The sequence below is a fragment of the Copadichromis virginalis genome, linkage group LG23 (assembly GCF_057382275.1).
Source record: "Copadichromis virginalis isolate Kocher_CV1m ecotype Utaka linkage group LG23, C_Virginalis_male_GT1.1, whole genome shotgun sequence".
NCBI classification, from domain to species: Eukaryota; Metazoa; Chordata; class Actinopteri; order Cichliformes; family Cichlidae; genus Copadichromis; species Copadichromis virginalis.
The window spans coordinates 18,077,521-18,101,596 of NC_140639.1; the positions used below are offsets into that span (position 1 = coordinate 18,077,521).

The following is a 24,076-nucleotide window of genomic DNA, read 5'->3' on the forward strand; positions in this document are numbered from 1 at the left end:
ATGCTACAGTACAGTGTGTACAAACGAAATGCCCTACCAGTATCAACCCATACAACACAGAGACATTCAACCAATAACCATGTGGCCTAATTCATTCCAAATTTGTTAGCCACTATTCATGCAAGGATACTGAACAAAGAACAGACTAAGACTCAGTACAAAAGAGGAAGCTAAGATTAAAAACAACTGGATTTTGTGACATTTTGTTAAGTTTTAGTTCATAAGAGTTGTGATGTCGGGACGACATCTAATTTTGTGGGGGAGTGTGTGATAGATTATTTGTTGAAGTTCATAATGGAGTAAAAAGTTGTGGTTAAAAGTTACCCAATATATTATTCAATTTATTTCAAATATGTAAATCTATAAACAAGGGTAAAAGAAGTCCCATTAAGAGACGTAATGTAACACAGGCTAAAATAGTTAAAAGAGTTCATGACTATGTTCAACCGGATAACAATCCTTAATGTGACTACAACTTGTGTAACATTCAATCTGTGATCCACTTGTCGAGCCTGGGGAATAATCCATGTGATTTAGTGATCATGATTGATTAGTTATGCCTGCCGTTGCCGGAAGGGGGAGCTCTGGCCACGATGCCTCATTCGCAATGAAGCTGCTGAAAGAGAAGCATCGTGTCTGAGCGTCGTCATTGACTTATCCCCTTTTCAGGTAATAATTGTGCAATTCTGCTGTTGGACTTTACAAATATGTATGTTGAGTTGTACTGACCGTGTTTCCAAATGTACCAAGAGGATACTAGGAATACTTAGATGACCTGTGTTAACTGTGATGTTAGGATAAGCTATAAGCAGCAAGCTAAGCTAAGCGCTCTGTTGGTGGCTAGCATGAAGCATTATCTTGCCAGACTGTGTATGAAACATACATTGTGTGCATTTTGCATTTGATCTGGACAAAGAACATGTTTATTTTGTGTGAAGGGACAAATGCCTATTAGTATTTTTATATGAATATTTTGTTTATTTTCTGTACATTTCAGTTTAATAATCTAAGTTTGTTTATTGATTCATCAGCTGTTTTTGTAAATTCTTACATTCAATTTAATCTGTAACTTATAGAAAAGGAAAAAAAACAGTCTTGAGATATATTGTCTTACAACTAACAGAGACTGTACATCGTTGTTAGGATGTTTAATACTTTTGTATGTATGTTTATATTTCTGAATCATTCGCAATGAAGCTGCTGAAAGAGAAGCATCGTGTCTGAGCGTCGTCATTGACTTATCCCCTTTTCAGCCCCTTTTCAGGGTGTAACACTGACAGCAGAACAATTCAGTGCACTAAGCGTGTTTGCAGAGGAAGTACACTGGTCCCTTATTAGTTTCAACATGAAATATTCAAAAACAAATATATGGTCCACTGTTTGTGTGACAGAGACAGAAATGTCTCTGTGTGCATGTGGAGAAATATGCTGTCAAATCAGACCATGAACAGGTGTCATGTGGAATTAAAACACACGAAAACAACGCTGCACTCACTCAGAGGTCAAAGGTCAAAGGTCGAGTACAGTAACCAAGTTGACACCAAGAGGAGAAAAACAACTGGCAGCAAAGGCAGGAAGGTGTCCTTTCCAGCTAAACCAAAGAGGAATATAAAGATAATGAAGGTTTGATCACAGTTTGAATCAGTCATATTTCATTCATTACAGTGATGTACTGAAAGATCCAGGATCAGTCCAATTCATCAGCACTTTGATCAAACTCTAGAGAAATATTCTTGGCAACATTGCTAACTCTGGTTTCCTCCCAACTATATTGTATTATTTCTATCTGTGCTGTATTTTTCCTAACTCCATGTATTGTGTTCATTATTGTAACAAGTCTGGGCTTGTGAGGACATTCCTGACAAACATTTATGATATTGCGCAACTGACAGCAAATGACAAAATCTCAAGTTCAGACAGGAGCAGAGATTTAAAAATCAATACATGCACACACATGCAAACCTGAGCTTCAGGTGGAGTCACAACTCCTTCCAGGAAGCATCTCACCTATCTCTTCGTGTTTAGTGTCCAGAAGCTTCTTGTTCGTGTCTCTATTTGAAGAAACTGTAAGTTTTCTTTGTTTCCTCCTTTAACAGTTTGTCTTTAGGAACTTTACTATTTGTTTCTGCTCTTTAATGTTTGTTTAGCTGTTATTTCAGGGCAGACTTTGGATCACTCTTTTATTTGAAGACTAATCCACATGATTATAAATTATTGATTGACTGGAATCAAACAGTTTGATGAACAGCTGATGTTTGATTCATTTCGTCACAAAACAAACTGTGTGTGTTTATTTCCTGGAAGAAAACTGTTGACTCTCCATTAAAGTCACACACAGCAGTGTGCTGCTGTCTTACCTTCAGTCCTTTCAAAACAAAATAAAATAAATGTTAGTTGTAACGTGTTTGATTGTAGTCAGGCAATTAAATTCATATTTCCTTCATGGATCATTAAATCTATTTGTGTTATCATTTGGTTTTCTCCAAATGAAGTTCTTCCTAATGTGTAGTGTTTGAAACCTGGAACCAGAGTGCCATTCTTTCTCTTACTGGCTGCTAAACATATGAAGGAAATATAAATGACTGATTGCAGAGCTGCTGATTATAAACTGAATAATTGAGTAGCTCTAAACAAATCCTAAATATTCAGGTAATTAATGATCATTTCTGTTTTAAAGTATCATTGTGAAAATATCTGCTGTAAGGGTTTGATAGATTTCTTTGTTTTTCATGATAGGACCATTAGCTGCTGGAGCTTCTAACTGATACTTGATGGAAAAACAATAAATCTAGATGCTAATTGGAAGCTAACTGACGTAACCAATGTTCAGTAGCATCTCTGGTTAGATGTTCACATTAATCCTGAATGTTACTGGATGGAAGAACAGTAATTTCTTTAGTGGCAGCTCATTTCAAATTCAAATTTTCTATCAGATGAACAAACATCAGCAAACACAAAAACTGTTTGTGTGCAGTTTGTTGCACAGTGTGTTGCTAGTTAAAGGTCTAGCTGCTGTATTTCACAGGAAGAGAAAAGAGTGCAAGATAACTTCACTCAGAGATGGAGAAAGATGTAAGAAAATACAGGACAGAAGAGGAAGAAAGAAGGTTATATTTAAAGGTAAGGGCTGCTTGATAAACTGCAGATTTAATGCTTACATGTAATGTCATCGTTTTAATTACATAATGGATTTGTATATGATGTGTTTTGATGAATTATGTATTTTCATTTTGGAAAATGTCCTACAAAACAAACAAAGCTATACAAACTTGTGTTATTCAGATGTTGCATGAAAGTCCTAGTTTTGTGCAGGGCAAACAGGTTAGCTCACATTAATGTGGTGAGTTTTTTTTTAGTAAAGCACTGTGTTGGACTGGTGCATAGTGGCCTTTGGTCCTCATTGTCAAAATTAGGTTACATCAAGTGTAGCAGAGATGAATTTGTATTTAAGCTGATGATGCTTAGATTTATTCACTTAATTGCATAAAGATAGCATACATATTGTAGTGTGGAGTGAATTCAGTTACGTAAATCTACAAAAAGCAGCAGGTTAGCTGATCACATCATATGCACTGAGAAAACCTACTGAAGCTCACATTAGAAGAAACTGTACTGTTTTGGTGTGGAGTCAGTCACCTCTAGAGTGTAGGCAACAAAAAATGTTTCTTTTTGTTTGTTTGTTTGTTTGTTTTTAAACCTTTTTCACTGCAGGTGTCCTGAATAACAGATTCAAGCTAAGTATATTCATTACACTTGGATTTGTAATTTGGATTTATTTGGATTAATATATGGGTTCTTTTGTACAAATATGAACTTATTATCATATTGACACAGCATAAGGTTCAGTTACCTTTGTACAAAAATCTTTTAATAGAATTGTCCTTGATGGAGCTGCCTCAGTGCTTCAACATTTACAGGAGTATTTTTTTAACCCAGGTATCTGTACTTCTACTTTTAGTAAAGAAAGTCTGTACTTTTGCAACCTTGGGTGACGTGGATGTGAAGTCAGCAGCATGGATCAGTGTGAGGACAGAGAGGAGGGTGTCCCTCTCTCTAAAACCACTCTGTGTGGGGAACATGAGAGCCAGACCGAAGCTCAGAGGTGAGATGACATCTCTAATTGTCTATGACTCTTCTCCATGTCACAGCTCAGCACTCACATCATTGATCCATCATTATTCACAGGAACCAACCTGGACCTGAACCCAGTTGTGTGTCCTTAAGGAGTGACCAGTCTGAAGAGCGCCTCATTCATTTTAAAGGAAACCAGCGGTCTGCTGCAGAGAGGTGAGCTGTTAGTAACATGAACTCTTTGATAGCTCAAAGGAAGTCACTGAACGAGGAATTCCTTTATTCTATAAAACGTGTCCAATATGTACACGTATAACATGTGCTTCAAATGTCTAGTTAGTCTTTTCCCCTTAATATAAAAACAGAATATTGTACTTAAAAATGTATATTGATTTGTGTGTTATTAGTTCTTCTGAAAAAAGTAATGTATTCTCATAAACTTAGAAGTAATTAGAATTAGCAATGAAAACATGAAGGCGTGTTAGAGCCCTGATGTCAGTTCAGGAGATGAGAACTAAGGTGAAAAGGAAAAGTAAAACATTTTAGTAAGATTTTAGTGACATCTAAATAAAATTCCTGAACATATGTCAGGCTCTAACACACAAGAAACAGCACTAACATGATCATTTTTTTCTGATATTGTTAAAATAACGTAATGTCACCATATTACTCATGCAACCCTTCCATTTCTGTATAGCAGACAACAGGCTGGGAAACAAACAAAAAAAGTTAGCTATAATCTAATGTTATGCCAGCTAATGTTAGGCTTCAGTGTCCTAAAGGTCCCACTTTTTCTCTGCTAAGCAGTTTACATTCTCACATCATTTGACAGTTTATTCAATAAGAGCCTAAATTCAACAATATTTGTCAACTCAAGTTAAGTCAAGTGGCTTTATTGTCATTTGAACCTTAAAGAGTGGCACCGTATACAGTGAAACAAGACGGTGTTCCTCCAAGACCATGGTGCTACATTTAACAGCAACAGTAATATCCACTTTAAAGAAAGTTCCACTAATGCTGGCTAACAGCAGCAAAAACAGCAGCATTTACTAATAGGAATCTTAAGAATATCCTTAATTCACTCCAGCATCACTGTCACTCGACAGAAGTGACCTTCACTGACTCACTGAGTCGTATCTGAGTAAATATATGTGGATGAGATTAACAGCAGCCTGACAGCCTACATACAGATGAATGGCAGCCAGAGTTGTTTGCCCAACAGCTGCCACCATACTTAGGATCATGCACGCGTATGATTTTGAGATGTAAAAAAACAGAAATCAGTTGCCATTAATTATAAAAACTATAACTTTGAAATTGTGCTGCTTATAGCAAGACCATCAGTAGTTCTGCAATTGTGCAAATGGTGGTGTTTACTGTGGGTGACACTGTTACACTGCCAACGCTAGTTTGGAGTTTCCTTCTGCTCATGCTCAACATACAAATTAGTTTTTCAGATCATGAAGGTATTCTAAGTCTTCATCAGTTTCTGTAACAGAAAATTTAAAAAAGATTATTTTCTTTTCTGTTTAACAGGATCTATGAGAGACCTGAATCTGGAGCTGAAACCAGCTGTGTGTCTTTAAAGAGTGACTGGTCTGAAGAGCGCCTCATTCACTTTAGAGAACACCAACCATCTGCTGAAGAGAGGTGTCACTAACATGAACTCTTTGATACCTGTCAGTTTGGTTTCCTGATTTAAATGAACGTCTCGATGTTGTTTTGGTCTCTAAATTGCATTTCAATGAAAGTTAATGAGTGATTAATTCCTTAATTCCATAAAACATGTTCAACATGTACATTTAAAGGTCCAGACAGTCATTTTTTGTTGTTATTTAATAGACAGAGAATTTAAGAGAATTTAAAGGCATTCGTATGCCATGGAGACAAATTTTAACTTGTGTCTGCATCTTCAGACCCAAGATATGATGGATCACGCCTATATTTTATCATCTGAGGAGGTATCCCATTCACCAAAGAAGCAGAAATGTGAAAGACAAAGACGGTGCAACTTTCATTTGGATAAATTGCCATCCTCTTCCTCCTCACATCAACTCTCATTTCCTGAACTGAAGTTAGGGCTCTAATAAACAAAAATATGTATGGACATGCTAATTTAGTCCCCATATTGTTGCAATTACTTATTGTACTTATTGTAACTCAAACTGCTCATAGTAAGACTATCAATTGTTCTGCATACTGTAAATCAGCGGTCCCCAACCCCCGGGCCTCGGACCGGTACCGGTTTGTGAGTCGTTTGGTACCGGGCCACGAGAGTTGAGGCTCAGGTGTGAAGTGTATGGTTTTCAAGGTTTTTATCGGTTTTCAGCGTTATTTTGTTATTGTTTTTATCGTTAACTCTGTTCTCCTGGGTCTTTTCACGTGTGTTATGAATAAATCTTCTTTTTTTCGGTACCGGTACTAGTTTTATTTTGTTGTATTTATCCACGACACCTTAAAACCCGGTCCGTGAAAAAAATTGTCGGGCATAAACTGGTCCGTGGCACAAAAAAGGTTGGGGACCGCTGATGTAAATGACTATTTGTCTGTCACCTGTTGTCCTATTGTTACACTGCCAACACTAGTTTGGAGTTCCCTTCTCCTCATGCTCAGCCTGCAAATCATTTTTTTCTTTTGGATGATGAAGGTGTTCTAAGTCTTCATCAGCTTATATAGCAGCAAAAGAAAAGTACATTTTTCTTCTCTGTTTAACAGGATCAATGAGAGACCTGCTGAACCTGGAGCTGAACCCAGCTGTGTGTCTTTAAAGAGTGACTGGTCTGAAGAGCGCCTCATTCACTTTAAAGGACATCAACCATCTGCTGCAGAAAGGTGATCTGTTAGCTACATGAACTCTTTAATTAACTCCAGTTTGGTTTTCTGATTTGAATAAACTGTGTGATGTTGTGTTCTGGTCTCTAAACTACATCTCAATGGAAGTCAGTGAGCAAGGAATTCTTTTATTTTAATAACCATGTCCAACATGTACACGTAAACTCCTGTTAATGTTATCGTATACAAATTGCAGTCCAAACACATCATTCTCTCTAATACTATATAAATTGTCTCTTAAAAGCATTTGATAACTGAAATTCCACTTCAGCAAACATAGAATAATGTTTATCAAAAATTTTTCTTCTATCATTTATGTTGTGTTGTATACTGTATAATGTAAGATATCCTTATTGATTTTACCCCAAATTATCAAGTAGTATTCACTGAAATCTAGTTTTCATACAAATTGCTACTGTATCTGAAAAAGAACTACTGTATTTGTTAGAGATGGACCGATCCGATATTACGTATCGGTATCGGTCCGATACTGACCTAAATTACTGGATCGGATATCGGAGAAAAATAAAAAATGTAATCCGATCCATTAAATATCACGAAAGCACCTCACAAAACTTGCAACACGCCGTAACTCACCTCAGAACGTTAGCACGTCGGAGCAGTATGCATCACGTGATAGAGCGGCTGTGGCATGCGGGACCTGTCGGTGGTCTGGATAGCATTTGGAGCTTCGCTAGCAACCCGGCATTTCATCTCCGACAAAGTTATCCCCGAGAGAAGTAAAGCAAGTGTGTAAGTCCATCTCTGAATGTTTGTAAAGCATTCCTGCGTTAAGCTTAACAAGCGATATATGGAGCGACTGCCTCCTCTTGCTGCTACTTCAATCATGAAACTGCTTAACGATCAGCTGATCAGCTTTTCTGTCGCGAGTCTGTGTCTCTTGTTTGCTTTTGGCCCACTTTGCACCAGAAATAGGAAACCAGCGGCTGAACAACAGCAGCTCGTTTAAGCTTGATAAGCTGTTGTTAGAATTTATTTACTTTCTACACCAGGATCTTTTTCTATGTAGCTGACGCTGGTAACTGTGCAGGGGCGGATCTAGCAAAGTTTAGCCAGGGGGGCCGATAGGGCATTAACAGGGAAAAGGGGGCACAAATACATACTTTTCTTTCTTATTCTCATTTAAAATGTCTAGCTTTTAATAAATAATTATCTGACACCCAAAGTTTTAATTTGATGCAAAATGAATAGAAGTCCATTACTGTATATAGTAACTATTAAGTCTAATATATATATACCCTAGTAAGCTATAGTACTTTTTCCTTTGGGAAGGTACCATCTGTGCAGTCTGCAATTTTGTTGAAGAAAGATGTTGACTCTATTTAATATTTCTTGAAAAATAATTGATTTCTGTGCATTTTTTTTCACACTGCATCAAATTAAGGTTGATTACGTCGATTAAGCATCATGAGGTGGAGCGTGAGGGGTGGTTCCCTATTTTTTATTTATTTATTTTTGTTGTTGCTGGGAGTTGGAACCCTATTAGTTAGGTTGCTTAATATTTATGCTAAGTACTCTTTAAAATACCAGAATAGGGAGGATGGTGTAGGTTTAAGTTTATTAGATTGATCAGTATTGCTGAACTATGAAATATTTTTTTTTGCATACAGGTATAACAGAATAGCTTTAGTGTAGTTGTTGTTTTAAACTTGAGCATGAACTTATACAAAATGCGGCAAGATATTTTAAAAAAAACAGTTTTGTTGATTAAAACACACTATATCGGATTCATATCGGTATCGGCAGATATCCAAATTTATGATATCGGTATCGGTATCGGACATAAAAAAGTGGTATCGTGCCATCTCTAGTATTTGTACAATAGTTCTAGATAAGGATGTACATCCAGACTTCAAACATACAAGCAAAAAGGACCTGTGAAGTTGTTACAAAAAACAGAAAAAAGGAAAAGAGAATAATATAGTTTTTTGTACTCACTATCTCACTTTATTAGCTCCATGCACATATTAGTCACATGCATGATTAACTCTAACTCTTTTATGTGCCACCTTGACAACTCCCTTTAAACTGACTTCACTCTGAGTTACTTATACAAACCTGAGTTATCATTTACTAAACAGTAGCATTCTGATATTAATGTGTAACCTTAATTAGTTAAACTTTTCTGTTTTAAAAAACAGTAACTTCTTATAGTAATGACTGTAACATAAAGATCTCACACCAGGTTTACAGATTATTCTATTTCTTTGAAGTGTTTTGTTATGTCCATCACCTATCCTGAAGTGTTTCTGACAAGAACTCTGTTGTTATGTCTCATTTCTTGCTGAGAAGTGAAGTGGAGGCAGGTGTTTCACTCCATGTCTCCTGTTGAAATAAAATGCTTCCAGTTTTGTATCATAATTTCTGCATCTGATTAGAGTTTAATCTGGCCGTTTTGGAATCAGGTTCCCTTTGTGTGATGGGAGAGTAGATAGATTTTAAGTCCCATGAATAGTCCAGCCGGGTTATTACCAGTAGGTATTATAGCTGTTGCTCTGTAGCATATCAGTTCTAGCAGTGGATCCTCTTTTTATCAGAGGGAGTTTGTCAATCTGAACAGCATGCTTTGCAAGAACATTTCCTTGGGGGTTGTGTAGACTTCATTTGACATTAACAATGCCATAGTCTCTACAGAAGTCTTTTTCAATCTCACTAATGTACTGTCGACTGTTTTCACTAGTTATTATAATAATAATAATTTAAATTCATTTTTATTTACTCTGCTGCTTCATATTGTGAGGTAAAAAACCCTACAGGAATACAGAGAAAGCCCCAACATGCTGAGGGTACTTCAGCATAATTTCTCATTAGCTCAGTCACTCATGCATATCACGACTCTTTATGATTTCAACATTATCCCTTTTTATTTCAGTTATATAGGAATACTTTTTTCTCTCAATGACTTGTTTTTTAAATCATACATTGTAAAATAAGAGATTCTCTGAGACTCTTCAGCCTTCTTAGTGTCTCACTTATTCCTTCCTCTCATTCCTATCACCCCTTACACAAAGAGACTCTCTGAGACCAATATCAGCATTAAGATAAGAGATGAGATAAGATATACCTTTATTAGTCCCACAAGGGTTAATTTCATGTTAAGGCTGCTCACCTACTGCACGCAATGGCGGCGCCATCTTACCCTCCGACCATACATACATTACACAAAAACATCACATGGGCAAGACAGGTCAGAGAGGTATAACAATGGAAAATACACCACATGAGGACAGATAAGGAGAAAAAAATAACTCCCTCCAAACTGAGCTCCAATAGGGAGATCAGTTTGAGAACAGAAAAAAAACACCTCTGCACATAGCACAAGAAAAAACTCTTAATACACCAAAGAAACACATGACAAGCAACAGGGGTGGGTAAAGGGTAAGGGACAGCCAATGTAGACAATACATCCGGGCCTGCAGCATATGCACTGGTCTCCTTGATCCACCGTCAGCATGGGAGGGGAATTAGTACTAAACATACCACTCCACACAAAATCTCAGTTAAAAGTCACGTATTGGAATCATTTCAATGGTTGGGCTATTTTTTTTCTTATTCATCATATTGATTAGACCTTTATTCGATTATATTCTGACTAGAATTAAGTATCACTAACTATTAGCACTTACCCATAAAAAGACTGCATGTTAAGTCATTTTGTTCCTTTTTTGGATAAAGTTAAGCTGGGGATCTTGATCTCTATGACAGCGTGCAGTCCAGTCCTCTGCCCTTTGTTTATCCAGAGAAAGCCACATATAAAAAATCCAGTGGAAAAGAATTCATTTTTGTGTCCATGAAAATGGATGGCACAGTAAATGGTTCTTTAAATTCAAGGAAAAGACTCAACTTCTTGGACTTCTTGGAGTAAGGATTTAAACAAGATTGAACAAGATTAAAACCAAGATTGACTGATATTTCCAGAATCTGATATACAGTTTAACGTTTCAAACTTGAAGTTTGCTGAGCATGAAAGCTTATCAGAACACGGCAAGAACTTAAACTCAAAGAAAAACATTAAACTGAGCTGTTGCTTCTTAGTCGGATCAGCAAGAGTAGTAAACTTTTACAATTACAGGAGTCCTCTCGATAACTGTCTTCGTCAAAGTATAATTTCCTGGACCTTTATTCAGTGCCTGAACTAATTTTTCATGATTTCTCCACAGAGTGGACTGGGAGAGCTCAGAGGTTCCCAGGGGTCAGTCTGCCCAGCAGCATCAAACATGTCTGGAAAATATATTTATGGTCTGTACATATATAACAACTACTTTTACAGCTATGCTGGTAACAGATATCATTGCTCTTTGTAGATTTCTGGATTATCTTAAATGTTCAACATAGCTCTGCTTTTTGGCTCCATGATTGGGTCTGATTGGGTCATTTGTATAGTATTCTGTTACAGCGGCTGGAGGACAACATCATCACTTTTGTGAAGATGGAGCTGAAGAAAATCCAGAGACTTTTGAGTCCAGACAACCCAGAATGTTCAGAAAAACAGCAGGGAGGTGGGACCATGGACAGTAAAGATGAAGAAGAGCAGATGAGGAGTGGGAGAGGGGCTATTCTGAAGATTGCAGTGCAGTTCCTGAAGAGAATGAAGCAGGAGGATCTGGCTGAGCGTCTATGGAACCGTAAGGGGATTTCTCTTAAAATTTCAACCTCTGGATAAATAGAACATTTATACTTAGTCTTCAGGCAATTGGAATTTTTGGATAGTTATGCACAACTCGTTACTTTAATTTATTACTTGTGTTTTTTCAGAAGTGCTTTCTCCACTTTGTGAATGTGAACTTAAATCGAACCTGAAGAAGAAGTTCCAGTGTGTGTTTGAGGGGATTGCTAAAGCAGGAAACCCAACCCTTCTGAATCAGATCTACACAGAGCTTTTCATCACAGAGGGAGGGACTCCAGAGCTCAGTGATGAGCATGAGGTTAGACAGATTGAAACAGTATCCAGGAAATCAGACAGACCAGAAACAATAATCAGACAAGAAGACATCTTTAAAGCCTCAACTGCAAGTAATCAAACAGTAAGAACAGTGCTGACAAAAGGAGTGGCTGGCATTGGGAAAACAGTCTTAACACAGAAGTTCACTCTGGACTGGGCTGAAGAAAAAGCAAACCAGGATATCCAGTTCATATTTCCATTCACTTTCAGAGAGCTGAATGTGCTGAAAGAGGAAAAGTTCAGCTTGGTGGAACTTGTTCATCACTTCTTTACTGAAACCAAAGAAGCAGGAATCTGCAGCTTTGAAGACTTCCAGGTTGTGTTCATCTTTGATGGTCTGGATGAGTGTCGACCTCCTCTGGACTTCAACAAAATTAAACTTCTGAGTGACCCTAGAAAGTCCTCCTCAGTGGATGTGCTGCTGATAAACCTCATCAGTGGGAATCTGCTTCCCTCTGCTCGCCTCTGGATAACCACACGACCTGCAGCAGCCAATCAGATCCCTCCACATTGTGTTGATTTGGTGACAGATGTCAGAGGGTTTACTGATCCACAGAAGGAGGAGTACTTCAGGAAGAGATTCAGTGATGAGGGGCAAGCCAGGAGGATCATTTCCCACATCAAGACATCACGAAGCCTACACATCATGTGCCACATCCCAGTCTTCTGCTGGATCACTGCTACAGTTCTGGAGGATGTGCTGAAAACCAGAGAGGGAGGAGAGCTACCCACAACCCTGACTGAGATGTACATCCACTTCCTGGTGGTTCAGGCCAAAGTGAAGAAGGTCAAGTATGATGGAGGAACTGAGACAGATCCACACTGGAGTCCAGAGAGCAGGACGATGATTGAGTCACTGGGAAAACTGGCTTTTCATCAGCTGCAGAAAGGAAACCTGATCTTCTATGAATCAGACCTGACAGAGTGTGGCATCAATATCAGAGCAGCCTCAGTGTACTCAGGAGTGTTCACACAGATCTTTAAAGAGGAGAGAGGACTGTACCAGTACAAGGTGTACTGCTTCATCCATCTGAGTGTTCAGGAGTTTCTGGCTGCTCTTCATGTCCATCTGACCTTCATCAACTCTGGAGTCAATCTGCTGGAAGAGGAACAACCAACAACAACCATGTTGTCTAAATTATTTAACAAACCAAAACTCCAGTATATCCACCAGAGTGCTGTGGAGAAGGCCTTACAGAGTCCAAATGGACACCTGGACTTGTTCCTCCGCTTCCTCCTGGGTCTTTCACTGCAGACCAATCAGAATCTTCTACGAGGTCTGTTGACAGAAGCAGGAAGTAAGTGGTCAAACAATCAGGTAACAGTCCAGTACATCAAGAAGAAAATTAGAAAGAATCTGTCTGCAGAGAAAAGCATCAATCTTTTCCACTGTCTGAATGAACTGAAGGATTGTTCTCTAGTGGAGGAGATCCAACAGTCCTTGAAATCAGGGCATCTCTCCACAGACAAACTGTCTCCTGCACAGTGGTCAGCTCTGGCCTTCATCTTACTGTCATCAGAAAAAGATCTGGACATGTTTGACATGAAGAAATACTCTGCTTCAGAGGAGGCTCTTCTGAAGCTGCTTCCAGTGGTCAAAGCATCCAACAAAGCTCTGTAAGTATATTTGTGCTCATCCATTTCGTTACAAAATATGGTTGATTCAGTGACTTCTTTCATCACAAGTCCATATCGTACCATATTACCAAATTACTTTTATTAATTTTAGTACAGCTGATAAGCTTTTTAATATTGTGGACACTAAAATTTTTACTCTGACAAACATATACTAAATCCTGGATAACCTTTGAAGAAAAAAGAAAAACATTTAAGGAGCTCAACAAATTTGGACACAACAACCTACTTCCAACACACTAAACGTGAGCACATGAAGATCCTACTAACATAGGGGTCTCTGCTCAATTCTCCAAAATGTTCTTCCTCAAGTTGTAGCCACTGGTTTGTCCACACACTTTGAGGTTGCGTCTACGCATGCCTAACTGTGATATCAGCAACATTAAAAAATCCAACAAAAAGATGTAATCTCAACTTTTTTTATATTCATTTCCTTAAATAGCAGGAAAATGAAGACAAAAACAAACAAGCTGAAAACTGAATCACAGTGTTTACATTGCTTGTGTGGTTACATTGCCTGGTGATCTTTGTATCTTTACTTTGTCAAACAGATGTATACTAATATGACTATGTGTTGAGAAACTTAATCATTGTGGTTCTCAGATGAGAAATTCTATCCCTCTTTAGTCTCTCAAAAACAATTAGAATGTGAACAACAAGCACCTACTAAATAAATCCCCCCCCCCCCCCCCCCCAAAAAAAACAAAAAAAAACATGGCTTCAGTCCTTTAAACACCCATGACAGGGCTGTATGCCTTTGCCATTTGGTGCTGAACTAATATCAATAAATGTATCTTTCACTCAGTGGTTTCCATTTAGATACAAAGAAAGAATTTAGTTTTCCCTAAACAAATTCAAATTATTTAAGATTTGTCCCAGGATAGCATTTAATTAACTGGCGAATTGTGCTGTTTGGCTCATCTGTATTCATCATTTGAATTTATCTAATCACATTTTCTTTCTCTTCTTTTTTTAGACTGAGTGCCTGTAACCTGTCAGAGAAAGGCTGTGAAGCTCTGTCCTCAGTTCTCAGATCCCAGTCCTCTAGTTTGACAGAGTTGGACATGAGTAACAATAACCTAAGGGATTCTGGTGTAGAGCTTCTGTCTGTTGGAATGGAGAGTCCACACTGTAGACTAGAAACTATCAGGTTAGCTCAGGTGATTTGTTTTTACGGGAAAAAAAATACATTATTAAACATAGGTAATTAATAGGGGTGCAATGATATTCGTATCGATATTGAACCGTTCGATACAGTGTTCGGTACGCATATGCATCGAACAATACAAAATTTGTAATTTATTTTATCAACTTTCCTTCTGACGATGCTGTCTGTGTTGAGCGCTCAGTGAATCTGCGTTCGACTACTCCGCCTAGGCTGCACTGTCGAGCGCAGATCCACTGAGCGCTCAACACAGACAGCATCGTCAGAAGGAAGAGCGCAGGGCAAGCTAGCGAGACAGAAGTTAAGCTCTCCTTGCAACATGGACCTCCCCCACCCTCATTCAGATCTGGCGTTTGGAATTATTTTGGTTTTCATGTGACGTATGACCCTGAAGGTAAGCGAGTCATGGACTAAAGTAAAACAGTATGTTAGATGTGCCATGCAATGCTCAATTACATGGGTGGGAACTAGTGTGTTAGCGCAGTTAGCTCGTTAATGTGTTGGCCGTCTAGCCCCATGCACGGGGCGATTGGCAGTAGCGGAGATTTGCCGTGTTGTGGCGTTAAGGTCATTTCAACGAGATTAACCTGAAAGCACTAGTGGGAACACAACGAATATGACTGCACATTTAGCCGACATCATCCTAGTGCAAAGACAAGTGGAAGCAGACAAAAACAAGCAAGCATGCTACTAACTTTAGCCGAGTCATTTAGACAGCTGTTAGCACATGATTCTCCTTATATGTTTAATGTGCTGCTGAGAATATAGCCCAGAAGAAGCGGATAGTATAGCTTTTATTTTGGAAAGAGCCATTTCTCTGTAATAAACTCTCTTTTCCAAAGATGAGTGATTCCTCAATCAGATACAGGGCTTGCAATATCGCTAGCCCGACGTCCTGGGGCTAGCGATTTTTCCAGTCGGGCTACCAAAATCTATCTCTGCCCTGCCCGTCGGGCTATTGTAGGAAGGAAAAATATATGTCAATGCTTTTGCATTCTTTCAGAAATGTAGCTGGGTAATTATGTCATTGGCATCGGTGAGCCACTGTCAATATGTGACATATTGAAATCGCGTTTGAATTTGCTTTCACTTTGCAATCGTGCGAACTGTGTATAGAGAGCGACAGCACTGATCTGTGAGTGATGATAATTTGTGCACCAATTCCTCTGACATCGTCTTATCAATCGTTAGCTTACTATGCAAACATGACAAGTGAAATCTCCCGCAGCAAGCTTAAACATGTGAGAGGTTGATCGCGCAGAGAATCGCTGAGCTTATGTGAGTGCGTGTGTAAAAGCAGCAGGATATATATTTTAGTTCTGCTGAGCCAAATAAGACAGGTCAGGGTGAAGAAGTGACAGCCAAAGAAAAGCTTTCCACAAAACGGAGAAGTTATGACAAATCAGACTATAAGGCAAAAAGAAAGTGCAGCTTTATGGTTTCATGGACAAAAGAATTTCTGTGGCTGCAATATGACGAGCTAAATAACCAGGGGTGCACATAAGTGGTCCGCAGGTGCGCATTCACTGTCAAAATAAAAAACACGCACAAGGGTTAGGGTTAAATTTAAAAACTGTACTTTTGAGTTAAAATATACATTTATAATTTTAATAAATGACAAATGAAAAAGGCATGAACATTTTTTTTGTATCGAAAAAATATCGAACCGTGACACCAAAGTATCGAACCGAACCGAACCGAACCGTGAATTTTGTGTATCGTTGCACCCCTAGTAATTAAGTTTAACTTACATATTTTTGCATCTTTATATTTTTAGCATTTCAGTCTAGGTCAGGATAAATTTCACAATTAAAATTTCTAACTTATTTGACATAAGGCCAAGAGACAATAAGGATTTCACTTAGTCCTAAAACAAAATATCCATCCATCCATCCATCCATCCATCCATCCATCCATTCATTCTCTTCTGATTATACTTGTCAGGGGGTGCTGGAGCCTATCCCAGCTACCATAGGGCAAGAGGCAGAATACACCCTATATTGGTCACCTAACCCCACTGACAAAACAAAACAGAATAAATATTGCTAAATCTAATAACTATTTTGGCCACCATAGACACACTTTAATTAAAGCCTTCTTTTGTATATTTTTTCAGATTGAGAGGCTGTAACCTCACAGAGAAAAGCTGTGAAGCTCTCTCCTCAGTTTTCAACTCGCAGTCCTCTAGCCTGAGAGAGTTGGACATGAGTAACAATGACCTGCAGGATTCCGGAGTGAAGCTTCTGTCCACTGGACTAAAGAGTCCACACTGTATGCTGGAAACTCTCAGGTCACATCAAGAGACATTTTGTTTTTCATCAACAGACCAAAATTGCCAATATTATTATCTTCTCTCATGACTTTGCAGTTTTAGTATTATTTTAAAATCACAGAAAACTGCCACATTTTTGTTTATTTTAACATAAGGCAATGAAGATTCCAGTTGGTCCTGAAATATTGCCAAATCTATTGTTTTCTTGTCGTACCTTGAATACGCTTTAACACCAGTGCTATTATGTTCTTCTTCATAATTTTTCAGACTGAATGTATGTAATCTGTCTGAGAGAACCTGTGAAGTGCTGTCCTTATTACGCAGTTCCCAGTTCTCTAGACTGAGACAACTGGACCTAAGTAACAATGACCTGCAGGATTCAGGACTGAAGCTTCTATCTGCTGGACTGGAGAGTCCAGATTGTACTATGGAAACTCTCAGGTCAGGATTCAGACTTTTCAACTGATGATCATTTCACATATGAAAGGGGGAAAGAAAAAGAGAGCAGAGAGAGTGCGGACAAAGACACACTTGGCAAGAGAAAATCATATTTTAAATGCTTACTAATAATTAAATGCTATAGAGCTGTTCACAGAGCGTAAAATGGATTGAGTAAAGAAGAGGATTAGTACATCATGAAAAACTCCTAGGATCCTAACCCTATTACAGCAAAACTGAGAGAGGGTCTGCCTCCTCTTCTGCTTTCAGAAACTCTAGAAAATAAGTCTGCTGTCAAAGGGAGAAGTGGGCAGTGTTATGTGTAAAGAGAAGGATTTTAAAATCACTTATGGATTTCACAGGGAGACAATATGGGTGAAATATGGTCTTTTCCTTCTATTCCCTATCATTTCTCTCACTCAGACATTTCCAATCAAGTGACGGCTTTTTCTTTTTTTTTTTGATTAACCAAAGAGAAGCCTAATTCCACCAGGACTAGGAACTTTTCTTTGTGCAAGGAAGATCAAGATGAACATATCAAATCCAGTTCTTTTCTGAATTCTTTTGGCGACAGAGAAAGACTGGACTCAGTGTGGTCAAAGCTCTAAAAATAATCTTTATTGCACATTTCCAGAAACGGAGAACTGCAGACACGAGCACACACCCACAGTTCTGAAAACATTGCAAGCTATTATTTCACCCGTCTCACCCTCCAGATGTTTCCTGTTGACTTATTCATTTCATGCTTATCTTTAACACCTCCTGCATCAACTGTTGCTATGCAAGCACAAAGCAAGAAAAATATGTTTCACCTCTACCCTAGAAATAAATCTACGTGATGTCTGTGTTTGTAAGCATGTTATGCATTAACCTTTTAGTTTTACTTCTGTCACCTCTCACCATGTATCACCTGGACAGTCCCGCCAGATGAAGCTTATGACCCTCAAAAGACTGAGTGCTTAGGTCTTTATGAGCACATTTTGCAGTATGTGTAAGAAAATGATTATAACTGCTTATTCTATCAGACATTTTCAATCAGTTAAGCTTAAGCATAAAGGCAATTACTTATGCATAGGTTTTACCGTACCTAAATTATCAAACACCCTTTCGACTATATTTGCTCCGGGCCTGCAAACCTGTGTTTAAGGAATAAAATCAGTTAAATCTTTTGAACTCCTGGTTCCATCCAGAGCCTGCATCCTCCGAACTACCTAGAAACAAAACCTGTGTGTTAACATTAAGTTCACATTTGAAACTCAGTTTTTCCCGCTGTCCTTCCCTCATTATGATCCAATCTGTGCTATAAAAAACAAAACTTAAAACAGAACAGTTATCAGTCATGCGCTTCATACAAAATTTGTGTATGTTTTACTTTCACGCTGATCTTCTGAGTGTCATGGTGCTTCTTAATTTGACTTTATCAAAGCTAACCAAAATAGGTTTGCTTTCTTTACTTTGCTTGTTTTCCTCCAGTACCACCTCGTATCACACGCCCTTCCACTTGGACCAGTGTTTGTTATTCCATCACTGTACTTTGAATGTGACAAGTCTACCATTCCCCTATATAATTCCTAAATATTGCTTTGGTCCTGACTATTTTCCTCTATAAAATTTAATTGATTTCTACAGTGGCCTGTTATGGTTAATGGTAACATCAATGATATCAAAAATGTTCTTCCCTTTAGCATTTGGCATTTTCCCAACAATATAATGTGTTACCCTTATCTAAACCCAGTCAATAAAACCAAATTTTCTTAAAGCAAACATCAGCAACCCAAAATTAGCAGCCGAAAGGTTAAGTCTGCAGCTCCACACTCTCATGTGAACCTCCAGTCTCTATTCTCCTGCTTCTGCCAAAAGCAAAACAAAGCAAAGCAAAGCATCCACCTTTCTCTTACCGGCATGGTGAATTGTTTGTCAACATTTATTCATCCTAACCTTGGTCCAGTCTTTGTCTCATTGTCAAGTCAGTCAACACTTTAGTCCACATCGTCAGTCCAGTCACAGTCCAGTCACACACATTCATGCACACGCATTCACACGAGATATTGCGGATAGTGGAGACTTACGCGCAACCCATTCCAGTCTCCATCACCCGCAAAGTCATGTCATCATTTTTAAAAGAAAAAACCATTGTTTATGATTTTGGACTGGATTGACTCGCTGCAATCCTTTTAGACAGGAACTCACACGGTTCCCACAGGTAGCCTTTTCCTCAGCCCATTGTAATCTGGAAAAGCTCACCTTATATTTGCTCTCACAGAAATGTTTTACAGCGCTGTTAATTCGATCCACCAGGCCTGCTTACAACAAAGAATTAGAAAAAGAGAGCTGATTATTAACTCAAAGCACAAAACATCACCATAAGGGTGACACCTGACAGGTTTTCTCTAAGTGCACTGTGACAAAAATAATGGGCCCCTCCTAGACATGTCCATGTTTAAAACTCCCTCTATTGAACTAAGAAAACAACCCAAACCTAACTGACAGAATTAACCCATCACTAAAACAAAAACCCCAAAAATCTTAATCACAGAAAAATTTTGTTTACTAATCTAACAATAAGTTGTGGGAACTAGAACTTTCCGGGCCATAAAAGTTTTGCCCTACTCCTTAACTAATACTTACATGGTCTGAAATCAGACTTAAAAATCACTTCCTCTGTTCATTTTCCCCAGATTATATTTTATTGGTGGTTGCCCTCAGGTGCTTCAGCGTCCTGAACAAGTCTGAGGTCAACTGACATAGTTTCTCCTGCTAAATACACAGAAAATCTTGTTAAGAGCACAACAGTACTATTGCCCATTAAGCACTTTCTAAACACTTTATAACAATGTATCATTACTAAATTATAAATAAATAACTAAATTTCTTCTCCAGATCTGCACTACTGCACTTAGTCATAGACTTTATTTAATTGTCCTATACCTAGCTTCACTCATGCAGTCAGACAGGAAACTTGAGTTTTTCTTTTTTTTCTTCTTTTCCTGTCCCGGCACACACCCACGGTTCTGAAAACATTGCAAGCTAAAATACACATATAGTTCTGCTATAAGTCACACACACAGTTTCGATCAAAACAACTCCTTCTGGTCTGACTAATGTGTGTGTGTGTGTTACTTAGTTCCGCTTTTTCTGTCTGGTTTCCTGTACTTTATTAATATGCCTCTGCAGCTCTGCACTAAACTTGCTGTTTCTTAACTTCCCCTTACTAAAGCCTCTGTTGCTAGGTGACCTGTCACCCTCTGACCTAGTTCTTTCTCACATCTGGCCTTGGTCTATAAAGGCCTCTATTATTAACTCATTCACTGCCATTGACGTCTATAGCCGTCAATTGCAGTGAATGAGTCAATGGGTTTAACTCATTCACTGCCAATGGCTGGCAGTGAATGAGTTAAAATACATAAAACAATATAATCAGAAAATAAGCACTAAGAATATATTTATTTCGTAACAAACACCACCAGAGCCCTAGAAAATGGCCTCACTACTCACTGGCACTTCACTACTGTGAATGTCTGGTTTAGTGTCTGCCTTTTCCACATTCTACACGCCACTAAACAATACAGTTACACTTGTAAAATTATTGGATTAAATAACAACAAATAGGGCCATTTAAGAATATGAACAACCTTTGTGCAACTTCTTGATTGTGTGTGTAATAGAGAATTAATGACTTTGGTATAGCTGGAAAAATATTAATCAATTTCACCTTACAGAATCCATTTCTTAGAATTTCAATATTATAAAAATTCAAATGACACCTATTCCCAGTTGTAAACAATTATTTTGTTATAATTAAGTTAGATAATTTGCACTATTTGCAACAAACCACAACTTGTTTTCTATGACTATAAGAGATGCTGTAAGATGGGTGTGGATTTATAGTTCATAATAGCACAGAAACAACACTATTAAAGGTTACTATTGATCTTCTGTCACAAACAAGGATGCAGTGGACTCAAGAGCAGACTCAATTGCTCAAACTATGTACAATTTATTGAAAGGAAAAGGAACTTAAACAAGACTGGGTCTAACAGAAATCATTCGCAGGAACTGAGGGAGACCCGAGGGCGGAGAAACGGATGTTGAACACAAGGAGAACACGGGCGGGAACTTCTGCAAACACAGGAGAAGGGTTTTACTGAATGGGATTCAATTAAAGGGCAGAAGTGAGTGGTACTAGTGGAGAGTCTTGTGCTTACTTGAAAACACCGGCTATTAGGCGGGGAAGGGGTTGCCGTGGGAGCGTTCCAGGGATGGTTGAGAGTGTGGGGAAGCTGGTCCAGGTTCCAAGGTGTCCAGGGAAGTTACAGTACGGGCTGGAGGGCAGGCTGAGGAGAAGGTGAGTGTGTGGTCCTAGGGTTCTAGGCAGACTGGAGAACGGGATCGAAACAGAACCAGCGCTGCTGATGAGTACGACGGGTGAGGAGACGGAGAACACATTAACCCACGATCCAGGCACACAGAGTCCGAGCACAGAGGAGGCCAAGTTTACCACGGGTGGTAGCAGGATGAACTGGCGAAGAGTGGCAGGCAGTGCTGGCTTAAAAACCCTCTAGATGGAGCCCCAGAAATTGGAAGCAGGTGATGAGCTGGCCAACTCCACCCCAGGGGACAGACAACAGGAACCTGGACCACACCTGACCAGACACTCCCACTGCATATGACAGTATCCCCTCCTCAAGGGTTGCCTCCCGGCGACCATCCGGACTGGGCCCTGCGAAGGGAGGTGTGAAAGTCAGAAATCAGGGACGGGTCCAGGATGAGTGACCGGGGAACCCAAGAATGCTCTTCAGGGCCGTAACCCTCCCAGTCCACCAGGTATTGGGCACCACGACCGCGGCGGCGCACGTCAACGATCCTCCTGACCGAGTAGGCCGGGTGACCGTCAATGAGCTGGGCGGGGGGCGGGGGAACGGACGGTGGGCACAGAGGACTGCTACGGACCGGTTTGACCTGAGAGACATGAAACATCGGGTGGATGCGCCAGGAAGCCGGAAGCCTGAGTCGGACTGCCGAGGGACTGATGACAGCAGCAATCTCGTAGGGGCCAATGTAACGGGGTGGCAATTTCCGAGAAAGCGACCTTAAGGGAATGTCCTTAGCACAGAGCCAAACCCTTTGTCCAGGTTGATAAGCTGGGGCAACAGAGCGGTGACGATCCGCATAGTCCCGTTGACGGTCGACAGTCAGCCTGTCGAACCTTCTGCCACACCGGCCGGCAGCGTCGAAGGTGGTGCTGGACAGAAGGAACGGCCAGTTCTGTCTCATTCTCTGGGAACAACGGTGGCTGATAACCTAGTGAGGCTTCAAAGGGTGACAAATCTGTCGCCGAGGATGTGAGAGAATTATGGGCGTATTCCACCCAAGGTAACCTTGGCACCTAGGGCCGAGCAAAAGGTTCTCCACACTTGGGAGATAAACTGGGGCCCCCTGTCAGAAACAATTTCTGAGGGTATGCCATGAAGTCGGAACACATGGTCTGTAAGAATCTGGGTGGTCTCAGTAGCTGTTGATAACTTTTCTAGGGCTATGAAATGAGCCGCTTTGGAGAACCGATCGACTATGGACAGGATCACCGTCTTCCCTGAGGAAGCTGGGAGGCCGGCAACAAAATCCAATGCAATATGAGACCAGGGACTATGTGGGGTACTCAGTGGTGGGAGTAAGCTAGACGGGTGCCGATTGGAGGTCTTACTACTGGCACAAACGGAACAGGCTGCCACATAATCCTTTACATCCTTGTCCATGGAATGCCACCAGAAATACCTCTTCAATAGTGCTGTAGTTCTACTCACTCCCGGGTGGCAAGTGAACCTTGCTGTGTGGATCCAGTGGATCACAGCCGACCGGGCGGCAGGAGGAACAAAACGCCGACCGGGTGGGCCAGTTCCTGGATCGGGTTCACCTCGTAGACCCTGGCGTATGGCCTCCTCCACATCCCAGGCGAGGGAGCCAATTCTGCAGGTGGAAGGGAGAATGAGCTCAGGGCCCCGGGGTTCTGAGTCCGAGGAGTACTGGCGGGACAGAGCATCAGGTTTGAGATTCCTGGAACCTGGGCGATAGGAAATGTCAAAGTTAAATCTGGTAAAGACGAGAGACCACCGAGCCTGGCGAGAGTTCAGTCTTTTTGCGTATTTGAGATAAGTTAGATTCTTGTGATCTGTCCAAATTATAAACGGATGTTTAGTTCCCTCCAGCCAGTGGCGCCACTCCTCTAAAGACAATTTAATGGCTAGAAGCTCTCTATCCCCCACGTCATAATTCTGTTCGGCAGGAGAAAGGCATCGAGAAAAATAGGCACAGGGCTGGAGCTTACCATGTGGACCAGACCTTTGTGACAGCACAGCTCCCACCCCCACATTTGAAGCGTCAACCTCCACTATGAACTACTTGTGTCAGGATGGATTAGAATGGGAGCTGATGTGAAGAGCTGTTTGAGCGTGGTGAAGGCTGAGTGAGTCTCGGGGGACCAAATGAAGGGAATCTTTGAGGAAGTGAGGCGAGTGAGAGGTGCAGCTACCTGGCTGTAGTTTCTGACAAAGCGCCTGTAAAAATTTGCGAAACTAAGGAACTGTTGTAGCTGTCTGCGTGAATCAAGGATGGGCCACTCCACCACTGCCTTGATCTTTACAGGGTCCGTCTTCACCTGCCCTCCCGCCAGTAGGTAGCCCAGAAATGAGACAGACGAGGTGTG

At 40.0% G+C, this 24,076-nt stretch overlaps 1 protein-coding gene across 1 annotated transcript in view; it reads left to right on the forward strand.

Moving 5' to 3' along the window:
* Positions 1 to 2,008: 2,008 nt before the first annotated feature.
* LOC146680579 (uncharacterized) overlaps positions 2,009 to 24,076 on the forward strand; it is a 30,424-nt gene continuing 8,356 nt past the window's right edge. Inside the window, exons 1-12 of the mRNA XM_085447157.1 lie at positions 2,009 to 2,066; positions 3,026 to 3,120; positions 3,959 to 4,102; positions 4,186 to 4,287; positions 5,608 to 5,721; positions 6,787 to 6,903; positions 11,085 to 11,163; positions 11,321 to 11,549; positions 11,680 to 13,483; positions 14,478 to 14,651; positions 16,783 to 16,956; positions 17,206 to 17,379. Coding sequence (XP_085303283.1) covers positions 4,014 to 4,102; positions 4,186 to 4,287; positions 5,608 to 5,721; positions 6,787 to 6,903; positions 11,085 to 11,163; positions 11,321 to 11,549; positions 11,680 to 13,483; positions 14,478 to 14,651; positions 16,783 to 16,956; positions 17,206 to 17,379 — 3,056 coding nt within the window. The 5' untranslated portion in view covers positions 2,009 to 2,066; positions 3,026 to 3,120; positions 3,959 to 4,013. The remainder of the gene's footprint in view (positions 2,067 to 3,025; positions 3,121 to 3,958; positions 4,103 to 4,185; positions 4,288 to 5,607; positions 5,722 to 6,786; positions 6,904 to 11,084; positions 11,164 to 11,320; positions 11,550 to 11,679; positions 13,484 to 14,477; positions 14,652 to 16,782; positions 16,957 to 17,205; positions 17,380 to 24,076) is intronic.